Source organism: Pelophylax lessonae (assembly GCF_965119305.1).
Source record: "Pelophylax lessonae genome assembly, chromosome: 10".
Classification (NCBI taxonomy): Eukaryota; Metazoa; Chordata; class Amphibia; order Anura; family Ranidae; genus Pelophylax; species Pelophylax lessonae.
In genome coordinates, this window is record NC_138777.1 from 124,949,335 (window position 1) to 124,967,933 (window position 18,599).

An 18,599-nucleotide genomic window follows, 5' to 3' on the forward strand; every position below is an offset into this window, starting at 1 on the left:
ATGCCACAAACAGATAGTGCTCCTCCGCTATTGCGAATCGGAGGCACCTCTGATGACCCTCGTAAATAGGGATGTGTAGATACGCATCCTTGAGGTCGATGGAAGCCAGGAAATCCCCTGGACTCAGGGATGCCACCACCGACCGGAGTGACTCCATTCGGAACTTCTGAACCCGCACAAATCAGTTTAGAAACTTTAAGTCCAGAATCGGACGCACCTTGCCCTCCTTTCTGGGCACTGTGAACAGATTTGAGTAAAAAGCCCCGAAACCTGTCCCGTTGTGGAACCGGGACAACCACTCCTTGGGTGAGGAGATCCTCAACCGCCCGACGGAGATCTTGGAAACGATCGGGGGTTAAATGAAGATTTGAGGGAGAGAATCTGTCTGCGGGGCGAGATCAAAACTCGATCTTGTACACTGAACGAATGAGTTCTTGAACCCACTTGTCCTGAATCCTGGACAGCCAAGGTTCGGGAAAGCAAAGCAGATGTTCCCCCACCCCTGAAACAGGTGAGGGCGCCCCTTCAGGACGAGGCAGACTGAGCCCCTGTGCCAGCGTGGGTGGCTTTTGACTTGCCCGCCCAAGGCTACTTCTGGCCACTAGAGGCCTTAAAGGACTTACCTTTGTCTTGTGCCTTGAAGGCATGAAAGGTTAGGTTTAAAGGAGGGACTCCGCTTGCCGCGGAATGATTTTCCCTTGGACACCATGGGCAACAGAGTGCTCTTGCCCCCCGTGAGCCCCTTGACCAGTTCATCCAGAGAGTCCCCAAAAAGACGACTCCCCGCATAAGGGATGTCAGACACTGTCTTCTTGGAAGACTGGTCGGCCGACCAGCTTTTTAACCAAACGATGCGACAAATCGCAACTGTGACTGCTGAAAGTCGTGCGACTAAAGGGGCCTCATCTAAGGCCGCGTCAAACAGGTACAGAACAGCCTGGCCCATTTGATCCACCATCTACAGAGCAGCAGGAGAGGCAGAGTCAGCAATTAGAGCGCGCTTAAGCGCCTTGGCCCACTCCACAACAGCCTAAGATTACTGAAACTAACACGGGTTTCAGCAAGGAACCCGCTACCAGATAGATGTGGCGGGAAATTATGTTTTATACAGCGCCATTGTTCATTCACGGTTTCGTGAAACTCTTCGGGACAAGGAAAAACCTGACCCGATTTTTTGGCTTTGGGGGTCCCAAAGGAAGACCGCTTACCCGACAGGTGGGGCTCATCATCCAAATTTAAAGTGTCCTTAACAGAGCTAATAAGCGCGGACACCACAGCGTGGTCCCGTGCTGATCCTGAGGAGGAATCATCCTCCTCCACATCCGACTGAGAGGACTGAGACCCCTCATGGGGTACGCTGTCCGTGGCAACCAAATCTGGCTCTGAATCAGAAGATTGAGAGGGCATAGGCCTCTTCTTAGAAGCCCGGTCAGACATCAACAAATCCACTTTTGACGCTAAAGTTGCAAGTGCAGCAGTAAGTGAGACTATAGCAGGGGATTCAGGGGTACCTGAACCCTCTACCAGATCTGGGGGGAATTTGCTACCCTGGGACTCCATAATAGCAATCTCAATTTAAATGACGCTGGCCCTTTAAATCGCCGATTTCCGCGATCCCCACCGCAAATGCACCGCAAATGGAGAGCAAGTCCTGTGCTACAGAAAACTGCAAAAAATGAATGCTAGCAGGAATGCAGGCCAGGAAATACAGTAAAAGTCCCCCACAGTGTGCTATACTTGCCTCACGCTGCTGAACGATCTGAAGAGAAGAAAGAGGAAATGACGTCACGCCCCTAGAGGCAGAAACAGCCCTGAGCCACAAAAAAATGGTTGCCAATACAAGTCTATGGAAAAAGCTCTGGGAAAATGGCCGCTGTCCACACAAGGACATTTTGCCCACACCAAAGATGGCGTCCGATCGGCGCCAAAAGCATAGAAGAAAATATCTGCTGCCCTCACTATGAGGCCAAACAGCCTGCCCACACCTAAAATGGCAGCCATGCGGTTTTGCGCCAAAAGCGGCCCCCACACACCATGTACTGTTCCCCAAATAGTTGCAAAAGCACCTTAGGGACATAGGAGACCCCCGCAACCCCCCATACAGTGGTGGAACCACCACAGCGCCCCCGGAGGGATCGGGAAGGGACACACAGGGACCGCACCTACAGACATGAGGGGGACATCACAGAACCCATACCGAACTGCCATCCCCATAAACAGAGGGCCCACATACACACCCCAACAGACATGGTAAGAGATAGAGGGGTATCATGGTACTCACTGGTCCAGCAAAAACGTGGGCACCGCTCTGCGACAGGAAGCCTCCCACCCTGAGTGGGGGTGCCGTCAGCCGAAGGGGACGCTAGAAACACGCGGGCGTACCGCAGTTGAGACATCCCAGCGAAGATAGCAACTTTGCAGGCTCGACATAATCATTTGCGAGGCCTGGGCGTACCAATAACATGCTAACACTCAATGGCAGGCTGGGATTCCGTAAGGCTCTAGAATAACCAGTGCGATTCCCAGCTCCGCAAACGCTGTAGTCTTCTGACGTCCGAATAACTAAGCGCAGGAACAAATAAAAAGCTATATTTTTTTAAAGAAAAAATACTTTTCTAGAGAGAAAACATAAAAAGAAGAAAAAAGCTGAGACCGCAGCCCCAGCCAGGGAAAAGCCAGCATACTCCTAAGCTAGGCAGCAGCAAACTGAATTGGGAATGAGGCTAGCTGGGGGTATTGACCAGAGGGACAGCCCCCTGTAGGTGTGTCTATACAAAGGTTTTGTGAATATTCAAACAAAATCTTCTGCCTAGCTTACTCCTGTGGAGAAGGCCAATCCCCAGACGTGCAGACTGTATGAGTGGGCAGCCACTGTCAGAGGACGTAAGAGAAATATGCAATAAAAACAACAGTGATATTGTGTCTGGGGATATAAGAAAAAAGTACAAAAAATATAAAAAAAATGGGACAGTTGACAAAGGAATAAAAATGAATTAAAGATAATTACTACTTAATTATTTTCATATATCAAAAAATGAACAGATGAGTAGATAAGTAAAACACTATCTATATGTAATAAATCCATATCCATAATATACAGTATGCCTAGTTGATGCTAAATAATACTAGTCTTGCATTATAGTGTGTACACTTAATAAATGATTACATATACATTTATATTCTCCCTTTACAAAACAAAACAAATGATCTGGTCGGACAAAACCTTATTCGGAAGTTCCAAAAAGATCCGCAGAGATCCAAAAACCTTCAGGAGCTTCAGGATTATATTGCATGGTATAAAAATGTGAAAACATCAAAAAACAAAAGTATGATTATGAATCACCCTTTGAAAAAATTCCTAAAGAAAACACCCTAATACATTGCTAGTGTACCTCTGGTCTTGTATGAAGAGGTGTATTGATGCAAAAACAAACAAATGTTTGTACTTCTCAAATAAATACTTATTAGGTAAATGCATTTTATGTCGAAATAAATGCCCCAATCATTGCTCTTATATGTACTATATAACAATTATAAATAAATAAATATAATGTCAATATAAATGTAAAAATGCATTATTTGTATAAAAATTGCATTATTTGTACAAGAGATCATGATTGATGGCGATGTCATAATAATTGGATAAGCTCTATGATGGATATGATGAACATAAATATAAAAAGGAAAAATATGAAAAAAAAAACGGGGGGCTATCAAAATGAATCCATCGAAATAAGCTAAAAAGACCATCGACCACCTAAGTATTGATTGTGTCAAAACATCCCAAAAAAATACCTTTAAAAATACAACCACTATATTATGATGAAAAAGACTCCGTAGATCAGTAAAACAAAATATTAGTCCGGTGAGACATCACCAATAGGACATATACACACACACAGACACAGATCCATATGACAAATCCCAGATGAGTTATTAAGGGTTAATAAAAAACCTAGAAAAATATTGCACGTAAAAGCACATGTAAAACACTCATAAAAACATGTGAAAACACATGTAAAGAACAACAGAGTTCATATTCATAAAAATGTGTGATGTCCCATTCAAAGTTCAACCCCCCTTAGGTAATCTAGTTTGGAGTTTGAATATCCAGAAAACCTCTCTTTTGCAAAGGAGACGAAAAGCATTCTCCTTCCCTGCAAGGTGTCTTAACTTGTTCTTTGACCAGTACCAAAAATAGTAAGAGATCCCCTCCATGTTCTCCATTGAAGTGAAAGGCGACATTTGTGGATTTTCATCCTCTAATGTCACTGAGGTGTTCTCGAAACCTCTCCTTTAATTTTCTAATTGTTCTGCCCACATATTGTGCAGAGCATACCTTACATGTAATAAGATAAATCAAAAACTTTGTATTACAATTGAAGAAATTGTCAATATTATAAGTTCTATCACACACTGTTGATTAAAACATATTGCCCTGCAAAACACGTGGACAGCTCAAACAATCTCTCATGCCACATTTGAAATCGCCCTTAAAATGGAGCCATGTGGGGGAATTTAGATATTGCTTTATTAGATGTAAGAAAGCTAGGAGACAAACCGTTTCCTAAGGTTTTGGCTCGTTTAGCCACCACATTGACTCCTTTTTCTAAGACCTTGGCACAGAGGTTGTCATTATATAAAATAAGTAAATTTTTATTATTAATTTGTTTAATCTTTCCAAACTCCAAACTAAAGGTAATTGCTAATGTGATGGGGATAGCTGATTTATCACTAGACTTGTACTGATCTGCCTTAACATTCACATGTTTAATCAATTTTTTCTCATGTTTGGGTGCAAGAAGGCTATTCCGATCTCTATTAAGAGCTATAAAGTATGCCCCATCTAGAGACCACCTAGGATAGCCTCTTGCCAAAAAACGATTATATAAAAGACCAGATTCTCTTTTGAAAGATGACATGTCACACTGCAGATCCTACGAAGTCTAAGTAATTGTCCCACTGGAATGGCTTTTATGGTGTGAAAGGGATGAACAGAAATGGCATGAAATGGTTTTCTGAACAAACGAGTAACTACTTTGTTATCATGATGTTCAAGTGTAACAGCCAAACATTGTATCATATTGGCATCTTTGTGACCTGTAAACTTCAAATTGTGTGTGTTATTGTTCAGGTAATGTAAAAAGCTATTTAAATCCACACTCTAATGGCATACAAAAATCAGATCGTCAATATAGTGAAAATATAAAGCGATCTGATCTCTGAAGAGGTTCCTGTCTCCAAAGATCTGGGACCTCTCCCACCAACCAATGTATAGGTTGGCGAGAGAGGGTGAAAATTTAGCCCCCCATGGCTGCCCCACACCTTTGGAATTAATATACCCTGACAAACAGGAATTAGTTATGTCCTAAAAGATACTTCAAAACCTCTAGAATAAAGAACTGAAGACTGTCAGGCAGACATGTGTATTGCACAAGTGAAAATTGAATGGCCTCCAAACCCAAATCATGTGGAATAGAGACTAGAAACATCACATGTAACCCAGACATAATCCTCCTTCCACTCAAAACTATCCATAATGTTCAAAAGATGATTGGTATCTCTAAGGTAACCAGGAAGGTTTTGTACAAGAAATTGTAATTGTCCATCCACCCATTCCCCCAAGCGTTCATTCAATGACCCAATAGCAGAAACAATGGGTGTCCCCTGAACTGGATTTGTGCCCTTGTGAACCTTGGGGAGATGGTGAAAAATGGTAGAAATTTGAAAATCAGTTATCAAAGCCCCAGACTCCTTAGGAGAAAAAGCTCCTAAACTAGTACCTCTATCCACTAATGATTTTAATAAGGTTTTATATTTTTTCATAGGGTCACCTTTCAAAATAGAATACAGAGACAGTTGAGTACTGTCCGTGATACATTTTTTATTTGCACTAACATACAATTTTTCAGGACAAGCTTTTGGGGTATGTCCCCTTCTTCAAGATCCAAGCAGTACTCTAAAATAGAATACACACATCTGTCTGATAATGGTCTAATGAGCCTCACTTCTATATAAATCTGTATCCAATAGTACCACTGAACCTCCCTTATCTGCATTTCTAATTACAATAGATGAATGATTCATTAAGGGGTGCAGAGCCTTACTCTCACTAGTTGACAAATTGTCCTCCCTGTTATCAACAAATGCTGGAGTACAAGAGGCCGGATCAAAAATGTCCCACTCTGCTAGTCTTTGGAAATTATCCATTTTAGGAGCATGGGACTGTATGGGATAAAAGGACGAGGGCACATGAAGAGAGACCCTGCGAGTGCCCTCATCCCCACAAATCAATGAAACAAAACTCTCTGCAGCCAGCTCGTCCATATCCACTATAGCACACGTTTCTCTAAACGACCTAGGTGATGTTGCACCATTAATGTCATTTTCACTTGAAACAGGCTTATCTGTAGATTCATTGTGTGCATCAAAAAATATCTTTGCAGGGTCAGATTGCGAATAAACCTGTTGATATCCAAGACTGTATTGAAAGAATTAAATGGGCATGGGGACAAAAATTCAGACCTTTTGAGAGAAGAGCAATTTCCCCTGATGTGAGAGATTTTTTGGATAGATTAATGTCCTTATCCGTATGTATTATTTCCTCTGTGTCCTAAATTAATAGTGGCAATCCGTATGATCCGTGGTGCCTTCTTCCTCCCCTCTGTTTTTTTTTGTTTTTTCTTTTGAAACTTTTTTCCTTTTTTCTGTAAGCCGTTTTTTGGAGCAGAGGGAGTGTTGGCTGCACCACCTGCTCTGGACATATGGGAATAATCAGAAGATATATTCGAGGCAGATGCTGCCAAAGAACTATCCATAGCACCTGTCTCTGGATCGGAAAAGCTCACTCTCTTTTTGGAATGGTAGCGATTCCATTGATTTGTCTTTTTCCATATATATATACATTGTTGGCCTCATAGTCAAGTTTATTCCGAAAAAGATTCTCTTTCTTACCACTGATAGTGTCCTTTTCCAGCTTAATAACCCATTCATTGAGTCTCTGGTCTAGATCCGAAAACACGGAGACTTCTTTTAGCGGTACAATTTCTTGCTGTACGATTGAGATATATTCCTGTAGCTTTTCTAACTCAAGTGTTCTGAATGTGATGATCAATTTCATGAGCTCAAAAGAGCAGGCAGAGAGGGTATCGGTCCATTGTTTTTTCATGTCCCCATTATATCAATCAAAAGTTGGAAACTTTGATACGGAGACCCCTGGGAATGCGTTCCACATCTATATACTCTATGAGTGTTACTTTTTCCCAATAAGCCTTGACCTCTTTGACCATCAATTTCTCCAGTTTTTGAAATAGTTATTTAATGGACCCTGAACAATCATCTTTGTCCTATTTGAGAAGGGCGTGTGCATCATTCCTCAAAGGATTATCGTTTGGCTTCCTAAAAGCCCGACTAGTTGATGATTCATTCATGTCCATGATGTATAATCAAATGTCTGTGTGTCAAAAGTCAATATATAGCATATGTTCCAAGGTAAACTGGACTCACAGAGCAGGCGTGTTTACAGAGAAAGACTGAAGTATACAAAAGGATAGCCGCTCAGGTGTAGAAAATCCAGCAATCAGAGGTCGGGTGCAAGTCGGATCCGCAATCCCAGCAGCAAATTCACATAAAAAATGAAAGACTGCACTCTGACATGAAAGAATTGGCAGATTTATTCACAATTTCATGAGAAAGACATGGACATCATGGACAGGATCCAAATAGTTGACGCCTTTTTTACAAAATCACATTCGCTTACTCATAACTAAAGACATGCATGTGGATAAACTGCATGTGGAACTTCCGAATAAGGTTTTGTCCAGGCCAGATCGTTTGTTTTGTTTTGTGATGGGAGAATATAAATTTATATGTAATCATGTATTAAATCTGCATTTAATTAGTGTACACACTATAATGCAAGACTAGTATTATTTAGCATCAACTAGGCATAAATTATGGATATGGATTTATCACATATAGATAGTGTTTTACTTATCTACTCATCCGTTAACTTTTTGATATATATGTGTCTGGAAATAAGTAGTAATTATCATAAATTCATGTTTCTTCCTTTGTCAGCCTTCCCATGTTTTCAATGTTCTTTTATATTTTTCTTATATCACCAGACACAATATTATCACTGTTTTTTATTGTATATTTTTTCCTTTGGTGTTATAATAATGTCTTTTGTTCACATAAGTGGTGGAAGTCTTTTATCTTTTTTTCCTTTTTTTCATGCTTTATGCACTAACATTATATATGTATATGGGGGTTTTCATCCATATTGTTTGCTTCTTTGTGCATTTGGCATGTATGTCTATAAATGTCATTGATAGTATATATCTTTTACATGTATATAGGAAAGGAGAGTTCATTTTTGCCTTTGTGGATTTTTACTGCAGTAGGAAGATATGTCAATAATTGACACGATTGCTTGCATTGATAACTTTCAGCTGCCCGATTACTATTTATGCAGTTTATCCACATGCATGTCTTTAGTTATGGGTAAGTTAATGTGATTTTGTGAAACGCATCAACTATTTGGATCCTGTCCGTTATGTCCGTGTCTTTCTCATGAAATTGTGAATAAATCTGCCAATTCTTTCATGTCGGAGTGCAGTCTTTCATCTTTTATGTGAATTTGCTGCTAGGATTGCGGATCCGACCTGCACCCGACCTCTGATTGCTGGATTTTCTACACCTGAGCGGCTATCCTTTTGTGTACTTCTGTCACAGCCAGGTGCCCACACTAGTGATGCTGGTGCCACAGAGAGAAGAGGGAGAGAAGCGAGGCAGCCACATCTCTGGATCCTTGGACAGGTGAGTTTGTGTTTATTAAAAGTCAGCAGCTACACTTTTTGTAGCTGCTGACTTTTAACAAAGACAAAAACCACTGGAACTCCGCTGTAAACAAAACTAGAGTTTAGCCTGTTAAGGTTTGTAACATTTTTTTTTTAAAAATGTAACATTTCTTTTAGCCTGTATCATTTTGGTCTAATATATTAAAGTAAAAGTTTAGCCTAAAACAAAAACCTCCAAATCTACTTGCAGCCACAATCTAAGACTAACTTATCTAGCCCTGTAAAGCAAAAATGGCTATACACACTTTTTCTGAAGCCACTCTAGTCCGGTCCCACACTGAGGTGTCAGCCCCAGCTTATCTGTGTAGGCAGGTGCGGAAGAGGCAGGCGACAATGGAAGCCCCACAGTAACTCACATGGGTTACAAACTTCCCAGCTGTTGTCTCCTGCACACAGCTTCCACTGCTGGGGACCGGACCAAACCAGCTTTGGAAGGTATGTATAGCCATTTTTGCTTTATAGGGCTAAATATGCTAGCCTTAGATTGTGGCTGCATGTAGATTTAGAGATTTTAGTTTTAGGCTGAGGTTCTACTTTAATTTTGGCTATCCAGTCATATACTAATGATATAGGTAAATGTCTTTTGCTGTATGTTTTTAATACTGAAAATTGTGATCTTTTACCTCATAAGATTACAGTAAGTATATATATAATTTTATTATATCTTTTCATGTCACAACACTGAAGAAATTACACTTTGCTACAATGTAAAGTAGTGAGTGTAAAGCTTGTATAACAGTGTAAATTTGCTGTCCCCTCAAAATAACTCAACACACATCCATTAATGTCTAAACTGCTGGCAACAAAAGTGAGTACGCCCCAAAGTCAAAATGCCCAAATTGGCCCCAAAGTCTCAATATTTTTTGTGACCACCATTATTCCATCCAGCACTGCCTTAACCCTCTTGGACATGGAGTTCACCAGAGCTTCACAGGTTGCCACTGGGGTCCTCTTCCACTCCTCCATGACGACATCATGGAGCTGGTGGATGTTAGAGACCTTGCGAACCTCCACCTTACGTTTGAGGAAGCCCCACATATGCTCAATAGGGTTTAGGTCTGGAGAAATGCTTGGCCAGTCTATCACCTTTACCCTCAGCTTCTTTAGCAAGGCAGTGGTCGTCTTGGACGTGTGTGTGGGGTCGTTATCATGTTGGAATACTGTCCTGCGGCTCAGCCTCAGAAGGGAGGGGTTAATGCTATGCCTCAGTATGTCCCAGTACATGTTGGCATTCATGGTTCCCTTAATGAACTGTAGCTCCCCAGTGACGGCAACATTCATGAAGCCCCAGACCATGACACTCCCACCATGCTTGACTGTAGGCAAGACACACTTGTCTTTGTACTCCTCACCTGGTTGCTGCCACAAACGCTTAACACCATCTGAACCAAATAAGTTTATCTTGGTCTCATCAGACCACAGGACATGGTTCCAGTAATCCATGTTCTTAGTCTGCTTGTCTAATGCAAACTGCTTGCCGGCTTTCGTGTGCATCATCTTTAGAAGAGGCTTCCTTCTGGGACAACAGCCATGCAGACCAATTTAATGCAGAGTGCGGCATATGGTCTAAGCACTGACAGGCTTACCCCCCCACCCCTTCAACCTCTGCAGAAATGCTGGCAGCACTCATATGTCTATTTCCCAAAGACAACCTCTGGATATGACGCTAAGCACGTGCACTCAACTCCTTTAGTCGACCATGGCGAGGCCTGTTCTGAGTGCAACCTGTCCTGTTATACCGCTGTATGGTCTTGGCCACTGTGCTGCAGCTCAGTTTCAGGGTTTTGGCAATATTCTTATAGCCTAGGCCATCTTTATGTAAAGCAAGAATTATTTTTTTCAGATCCTCAGAGAGTTCTTTGCCATGAGGTGCCATGTTGCACTTACAGTGACCAGTATGAGAGAGTGAGAGTAATAACACCAAATTTACCACACCTGCTCCCCATTCACACCTCAGACCTTGTAACCCTAATGAGTCACATGACACTAGGGAGGGAAAATGGCTAATTGGGCCCAATTTGGACATTTTCACTTGGAGGTGTACTCACTTTTGTTGCCAGCGGTTTAGACATTAATGGCTGTGTGTTCGGTTATTTTGAATAGACAGAAAATGTACACTGTTATACAAGCTGTACACTCACTACTTCACAGCAAAGTGTCATTCCTTCAGTGTTGTCACATGAAAAGGTATAATAAAATATTTACAAAAATGTGAGAGGTGTACTTACTTTTGTGAGATACTGTGTGTGTATATAAATATATATATATATATATATATATATATATATATATATATATATAATGTATGTACAGTATGTGTGTGCGTGTATTTACATACACTCACTTGCCATTTTATTAGGTACACCTGTTTAACTGCTAATTAGCCAGTCACATGGCAGCAAGTGCATTTAGACGTGGTGAAGTTGACTTCCTGAAGTCTCCAGTGGACTCCAGTGGCAACCTGTGAAGCTCTGGTGAACTCCATGCCCAAGAGGGTTAAGTCAGTGCTGGAAAATAATGGTGGCCACACAAAATATTGACACTTTGGGCCCAATTTGGACATTTTAACTTAGGGGTGTACTCACTTTTGTTGCCAGCAGTTTAAACATTAATGGTTGTGTGTTGAGTTATTTTGATGGGACAGCAAACTTACACTGTTATACAAGCTGTACACTCACTACTTTACATTGTAGCAAAGTGCAATTTCTTCAGTGTTGTTACATGAAAAGAGATAATAAAATATTTACAAAAATGTGAGGGGTGTACTCACTTTTGTGATATATTGTATATCTCCACTCACATTTTGTTTGACCATATAAGTTCTATATATACATATACATACATACATACATACATGAGCTAATATTGCAAAGTTTTACATAATTTTGGCAGTGACTTTCACATTTTTACAGCCTATATTCCATGTAACAGATTAGCCATCAGTGGAAGCTCTCGGGGCAGTTCATTTATTATAGGTTTCTCTTAACAGCTGTTATGTTAAGAAGCAGGGTCTGCATACTTAGGGCTTTTTCACATGGTCCGCCTCCGTAGGTGGATCCGTGCTGCTCAGCAGGGGATGGTAAACACAGATCCCCGCTGAGCAGGAAGGTGACATCTCCCTTTCTGCTCTGTGTGCGGAGTGGGAGGTGTCGGAGCCCCATGCATCTCTATGGGGGAATCGGATGACAGCGGACCGCCTGTCTGCTCTCATCCGATCCCCTGGACGGATGGAAAATAGGGTTTCCATCCGTCCAGATTTCATGGACAGGATCGGATGCGGGTCGCAGGGGGTGTCAGTGGACATGTCTCCGCTGACATCCGCTGCCCCATAGGGATGCATGGAGGATCCGATCAGATCCGCCTTAAAAACCGACAGTCAGATCGCTCGTGTGAAAGGGGCCTTAGTGAGCAAATCTGGTAGCCTCCATTGACGTAATGTAAATAATGACTACAGCTTACAAGTATTGTAATTCAATAACTATAGTAAGAAACGTACTATATAGACATGCCAATTACCATACCACATTTTACCATCTCTAAAACAATGTCAAAAAAGTAATTAGGTCAGCAGGCAACGATAAAAATATACATACTTTGCCATGACATTGCGAACATTGCTTGCATAGAGAAAATAATCTTTTTTCTCTTCTTCTGAAGGAATGTACACCGGAAGGAACTTGAAAGAAAGAAATAAATGTAAATTGCATTTAATTTTGTTGAAGAAGTGTCTATGCACCAATAAGGTACACTCCTAATTAAGTTTAAATTTATCACAAAATCTACACATTTTGTTTAGCACACAAAGAAAAAAAAAACATGGTGGAATGTTAAATGTCTCATATTGAACGTTTCATATGGATTTTTACCAAATAGTCCCTGTACCAAGAGTGAACATTGTAAGTAAGCATTGTACACTGTGGGAAATTCATCAAAGCTGGAGCATCCAGAATGTGGAACAGCTGTGCATGATAACCAATTAGCTTCTAGTTTTAAATTTTCAAAGCTTAAAAAGGATTTTCAGCCTGTATAAACAAAATTTAAAGTCAGCAGCCACCTGTCGGTAACGTCAGAACGTCACTTCTGGTCCGGCGCGGAGCGCAAACAAGGAAGTATTCTACCCCAGTGTTATCACGGGACACGGAGAGTTTGAATACTATGTACCAGCCTGATATTTATGAGAAGCGATTATAAATCTGATGCCTTGTAAGTTGCCATTCTGCTCTTAAATATTAAAAAAATATTGGAACGTATCACACTATGGTTTTTTCCATCTTCCTTGCCCTGAGTGAAATATAGAGGGGGACCATAGAGACCACTAACATCTATCCTGCCCTGCGTGACATTTCAAGAGGAGTCCTATGGAGTGCCTACACTTACCAGTCTGAGCCATTTTGAGCCATTTTGACCCATATGCAGTACTGCTAGGGGGTCCACAGATTCTGGTAAATGCACTCACAGGTGGGGTGTGGAGCACTAAAGGATTGCAAGAAAAGTCACGGATTGGCACTGCATATTAGAAGGGAACACGTTTTTGCACAGAATACACTTCTTTGTTTGGATATTTCATTTGGACATTTATCTCTTTTATTCAATTGATTTCTGGCACAGAACTTTGACTGGACACATGCTTGTCACTATTTTTGTTGTTTGGGAAATATTTATTGGTTATTAATACTACACAGGATTATTTCTTCTTTTCTCCTTTTTTCTTGTCCAGCTATATTTCATTGGTTATATTGCATAGGCTCATACAGAGTGTATTCCTATATGAGTTTAGCATCACGATTTTTGGTCAGAATTGTGTATAAAATATACCACTTATATTAGTTTTTCTAGCACTAAGAGGATCACTGGAGAGGGATTATTTATTTTTACTGTCAGCGCTGTGTTTTTTATATTTGATCACATGCTGATGAACAGCTGCATCGTATTATTATTACCATAGTGCAGAGAGGAGGTTTGGTCCTTTGTTCTTTTCAGCAGCTACGGATACTTTTCAGTATACATGGACATTCAAGTGCTGTCCTCATACTGGCCAGCTCTTCACCAGTCATTTTGTCCCCAGCCCCAGCATGTTTACTAAGGGAAGCCAGGTAAGACTCCTTGCAGTTTCACAGTCGGTTTCCCACTGTGCATGCACTAGACGACTTGTGATGTGTCCCACTGCGTGCAAAGGGGGGGGGGGGGTGTAGGATGATTCTAGGCAATCGGAGTGGAAGTAGGAAAAACAGTATTCTCACCTTTCGGGTGAAGTTCTGCTTTAACTGAGCAAGCTGAACACAGAAGCCATACGATTGCCATGCATAGCTGCCCCAGATTCTGTCTGCTCCAGTTATAACAAATTCCTCCCAACAATACTCCAAATGCACAAACCCGGAGGACTTCCCCTGAGAATAAATCCCATGCATCATTGAGAATAATAACTTCAATCCACAGATATATAGATGCAGTGCTCCATGTTGTAATGCATCTCCTAAAGGGCACAAGTGCGCTAAATGACAAAAGAAACAACAAATGTGTGTATATCCACGTGTATATGCCTATTCTCCAGAAATAGCGCTGTGCAATAATAGATGTACTTCAATCTGATTTGACCATCTATTGCTACTGGCCCAAGAGCAACCAGTACTTCAGGACCCCATTAAGTTTACCAAGTGGCAATCCAAAAATGCAGGACGTGGTAGGTATGACACCAGATGAATTGCAAAGTACTGTACATAGATCATTCCCATGCAGAAATACCAACTCCTAAAAACCCGGTATCTGCCAAAGCATGCGTCTTCTAATGGTTACTTGGCTGCATCATATTACAGCATACTGTTACAGTCCACAGGGATATATAAATGTCCACCAGTGAAAGTTCAATAGGATGGAAAATATGTGCGTCTGGAGGGACCGCTGTCATGGTGATATAACTAGTGAGCTCAATGAATGCCCAGTCTAGCCATAAACTTCAGATGCATGTGTCTAGCAACAGGAAATTGCTGCAAGATGCTCACTCAAAAACAACAAAGTACACTGCAATGTCCAAGGAGTGGAATCATATCATTCATGCAAATGTTCTTGAATCACAATGACATAATAACAACCACTTTGTCTGCTTATATACACTGTGTGTATCCCAAAACTGAGTGTCAAAGAGTGTTAATGAAAATTCCCAGTATACTTTTTTGTGTGAGTGTATTCAAGACCTTGAGACAATCCTTTCAATAGATTGTTTTTTTTATGTGTAAAAGCTAATAAGTAAAAGAAAAACGAATATACCTGAAAAAAAAAAAACACTCTTCGTTGCCACATCTTTCAAACTCCCCACTTTGCTACATGGTAACCGTAATGTTTTAAAAAAAAACATACAGTACCAAATTAGAGGCAAGTTCTCATTATCACAAGTTAAAAAAATAACAAAAAAACATTGAAACATAGTTTGAAAATATCTAAAACACACTTCTACATGAGTGGATTAACTTGCCCTTGCAAATAATCATCATTTTACAAAGGAATAACTCAGAGTTCACTTTCCTGCATTCCCTCATGTGAGATCGCAAATCAGTTAACAGAATCTGTTTCATGGTCTAGCCCAGGGGTCTCCAAACTTGTCAAACAAAGAGCCAGTTTACTGTCCGTCAGACTTTAAGGGGGCTGGATTGTGACCAGTGGGGGTAGAAAATATCCCAGGCCCAGCATCAATGAGAATATACATGGCCTAAGGGTTGGTGGTCAGTAAGAGGAAGAGTGTCCCATTGGTGGGAAGTAACTATAGCCCCACTATTGGTGTAAGTGGAAGAAATAGGGCACGAAGGGCCGGATAAAGGCTAGCAAAGGGCCACATCAGGCTCTCGGTCCACAGTTTAGAGACTACTGCTCTAGCCCATCAACTCGTGGGGCTAGTTGGCACACTACATGTCCCAGCTTTTACCAGCTCCTCAGAGAAAGAGTGGTTCTAAGCATAATCCTCAAATGATGATAAAACTTGTGCAGATCAAATCTTTTTTTCAAATGTATCATCAAGAGAGAAAAAATTCAGTTCAGCTAATTGTTCCTAACAGCTGAGCTCCTCCATGCCTCTTATCAGTTTGGTTGCCCTTCTCTGCACTTTCTCCACTTTTCCAATATCCTTTTTCTGCAGTCCATACCTCTTTTACCCTTTTGCTGCCAGGACCGCATGGCGTACGCACCTACAGCACTGCTTGCAACTGGCCAGGTCTATATGCCATACGGACCTACATTCCTCATCTGTTATAAGCTCATGGTCACTTCAGTGACCTTACACTTATATCAGAAATCTTTAGCAGACTCTGCTGAACAAAATAATAGCTACTAATGATGGGCATTAAGGTCTTCAGCCCCTTTCTCGGTGTCAAAAAGAGACCCCTTAAGTTTCTCTCTACACAAAAAAAAAAAATGTAAAAAAAAAAAAAAAGTGTAAAAAAAAAATAGTAAAAATAAAAAACCTAACAAGATCTAGACATAGATTTAGACATGCATCTAAACCGCCCTTGCCGCTGAAGCCTGATCTGCATTCAGTTTGCGCTTTAGAAGCTACTGACAGGCAGTGAGGAAGCAATTAAATGCCTCCTTACCACCTATTTTAACCCCATTTTTGCCAATCAATGTGCTGCAACCGTGTGACGCAGTTGCAGGTCCTTTTGCAGAGTTCAAACAGCGGCATCACTACAAGTCGGGTCAACTGTGTAGCGGGCACAAAGCGAAGCATCATGGCTGCAGCATTTAAACACCCCTCTCCGCTGCCTGCAGCTTATGGGGGGTGGTTGGTGGGCAGCAGAAACGCAGCTCAATTGTGCATTTTTGCTGCCCCCCAACTGCAGTGTAAACAAGGCCTAAGACCTCGTTCATGCAGGTCATACTACAGTGAGGCAGGGTTTAGCTGCACAGGGATGCACAGGTTTTCCATGGATCCCTATGCAAGCAGTCTCATTTGTCAATTGGGACACAGCAGCTGAATGGGAATGCACAGGTGTCCTATGCATTCCTGTGCAGACAGTCCTATCCATATCAACTGGGATGCAGCGGCCGCATGGACACAGCCAGTGCTCCCAACTTAACATCCATGTGGGTGTATGTCCCCAAACTCACATTGTCTGCGTTTGGGGCCATACACCTGCAAAGATTACAGATCTGTACTTGCAGCCACTGCATCCCAATTGGCATGAATAGAACTGCCTGCACAGAATACCTGTGCATCCCCATTCAGGTAAACACAGCTCCCCGTGGGGCGTAATCCCCATGTAAACAAGGCCTTACTAAGAATTTAGTAAGTATCTTTAAGGGTTATGCTGTATTTATGTGTGCAAATAGGGATTTTAGTGTTTTTTTTAGTGGAAAAGGTGATTTTTTAAATTTTTGCACAAATATTGCCTGACCTTAAAAATCAGTAGAACTTTTTTCTATTCTACGGGTCATGTGCTTTCAGAAAATATATGGTTTGGGGGTCTTTTACAAACTCTGAAAGCTGTAAGTGAAATGTGACGTGCTGGCTGGATGTTCGGGTCTCCTGGTAGGACAGGAGTCCCAGGAAGAGCGGCGGAAGGTGGCGAGAGGAGGGGGGGGGGCTACTGAGCCGCATCAGTTGTTCTCCAGAAATCCAACCGCCGGCTCTAAAAAAAGGTTTTGGCCACCTGAGTTTAAAAGTGGAGCACAGGGTCTGGTGGCAAAAGGTTTAATATAAGAAAGGATTTTACTTGCTTTGGAAAACTGCAGCTTGACATTCCATGCTATTATTAAGCTTATGATCTACCAGAACACCCAGATCCTTCTTCACCATTGATTCCCCCCAGTTGTACTCCCCCTAGTATATATGATGCATGCATAATTTTAGCCCCCAAGTGCATAACTTTACATTTATCAACATTAAAACATAATTTGCCACAGGGTTGTCTAATTAAACAGTGTATTGAGGTCAGCTTGTTTTTGGAGACATCCTGTAAGGACATTATTCCACTGCATAGCTTGGTGTCATCTGCAAACACTGAAATGGTACTTTTAACCCTATATAATTTATAAATATATTCAAAAGTAAGGGTCCCAACAATAAACCTTGGAGTACAGAACTGATAACCTTAGACCATTCAGAGTATGAATCATTACCCACTACTCTCTGAATACCTTCTTTTAGCCTGTTTTCTATCCATTTACAAACTGTTTTTTTTTTCAAGCCTGTAGACTTAACCTAACACATTAGATGTGGGTGGGGAACTGTGCCAAACGTTCTTACAAAATCCAAGTATACTACGTCTACAGCCACCCCTCTGTCCAAGGTATTGCTCTCCTCCTCATAAAAAGAAATCAGGTTTGCCTGACAAAGCCCAACCTGAGAGAGATGTGGATGTGGAGATTGCGTTGTAAGAGTAAAGGAAAAGGTTTGCATAAAGTTTGTTTTGTTGGTGACTGGGAGAAGCCCGTCACCTCTGAGGAGCATTTCTAATCCCATATGTGATGTTTTTTTATTCTGCCCATACCAATATTTTACCTTGAGACAGCACTTAGGCAATTTACAAGTGAAGGAGAAATAAGATGCTGGAGAAAAGTTTGCCCTTTGTTTGAAGGTATTGGATATGCTACTCATGTGATTGAAGCACATTTAAAGGTCTACATCATCATATTAGCATGGGCAATTTTCTATTTATTCAACTGTTTTACTACTGAACTGCCTTGGGACACTTGTGGACATAAATGGAATACAGAAGTGTGTGGAATTTCAAGAACTTAACATGACCAATG

The 18,599-nt window shown here is 41.3% G+C and overlaps 1 protein-coding gene across 1 annotated transcript in view; it reads right to left on the reverse strand.

The window, feature by feature from the left end:
- Positions 1–18,599, reverse strand: part of LPCAT2 (lysophosphatidylcholine acyltransferase 2) — a gene marked incomplete at its 5' end in the record, with an annotated part of 226,525 nt that overhangs the window by 68,760 nt on the left and 139,166 nt on the right. Inside the window, one exon of the mRNA XM_082270732.1 lies at positions 12,455–12,537. Within this exon, the coding sequence (XP_082126858.1) occupies positions 12,455–12,537 (83 nt within the window). The remainder of the gene's footprint in view (positions 1–12,454; positions 12,538–18,599) is intronic.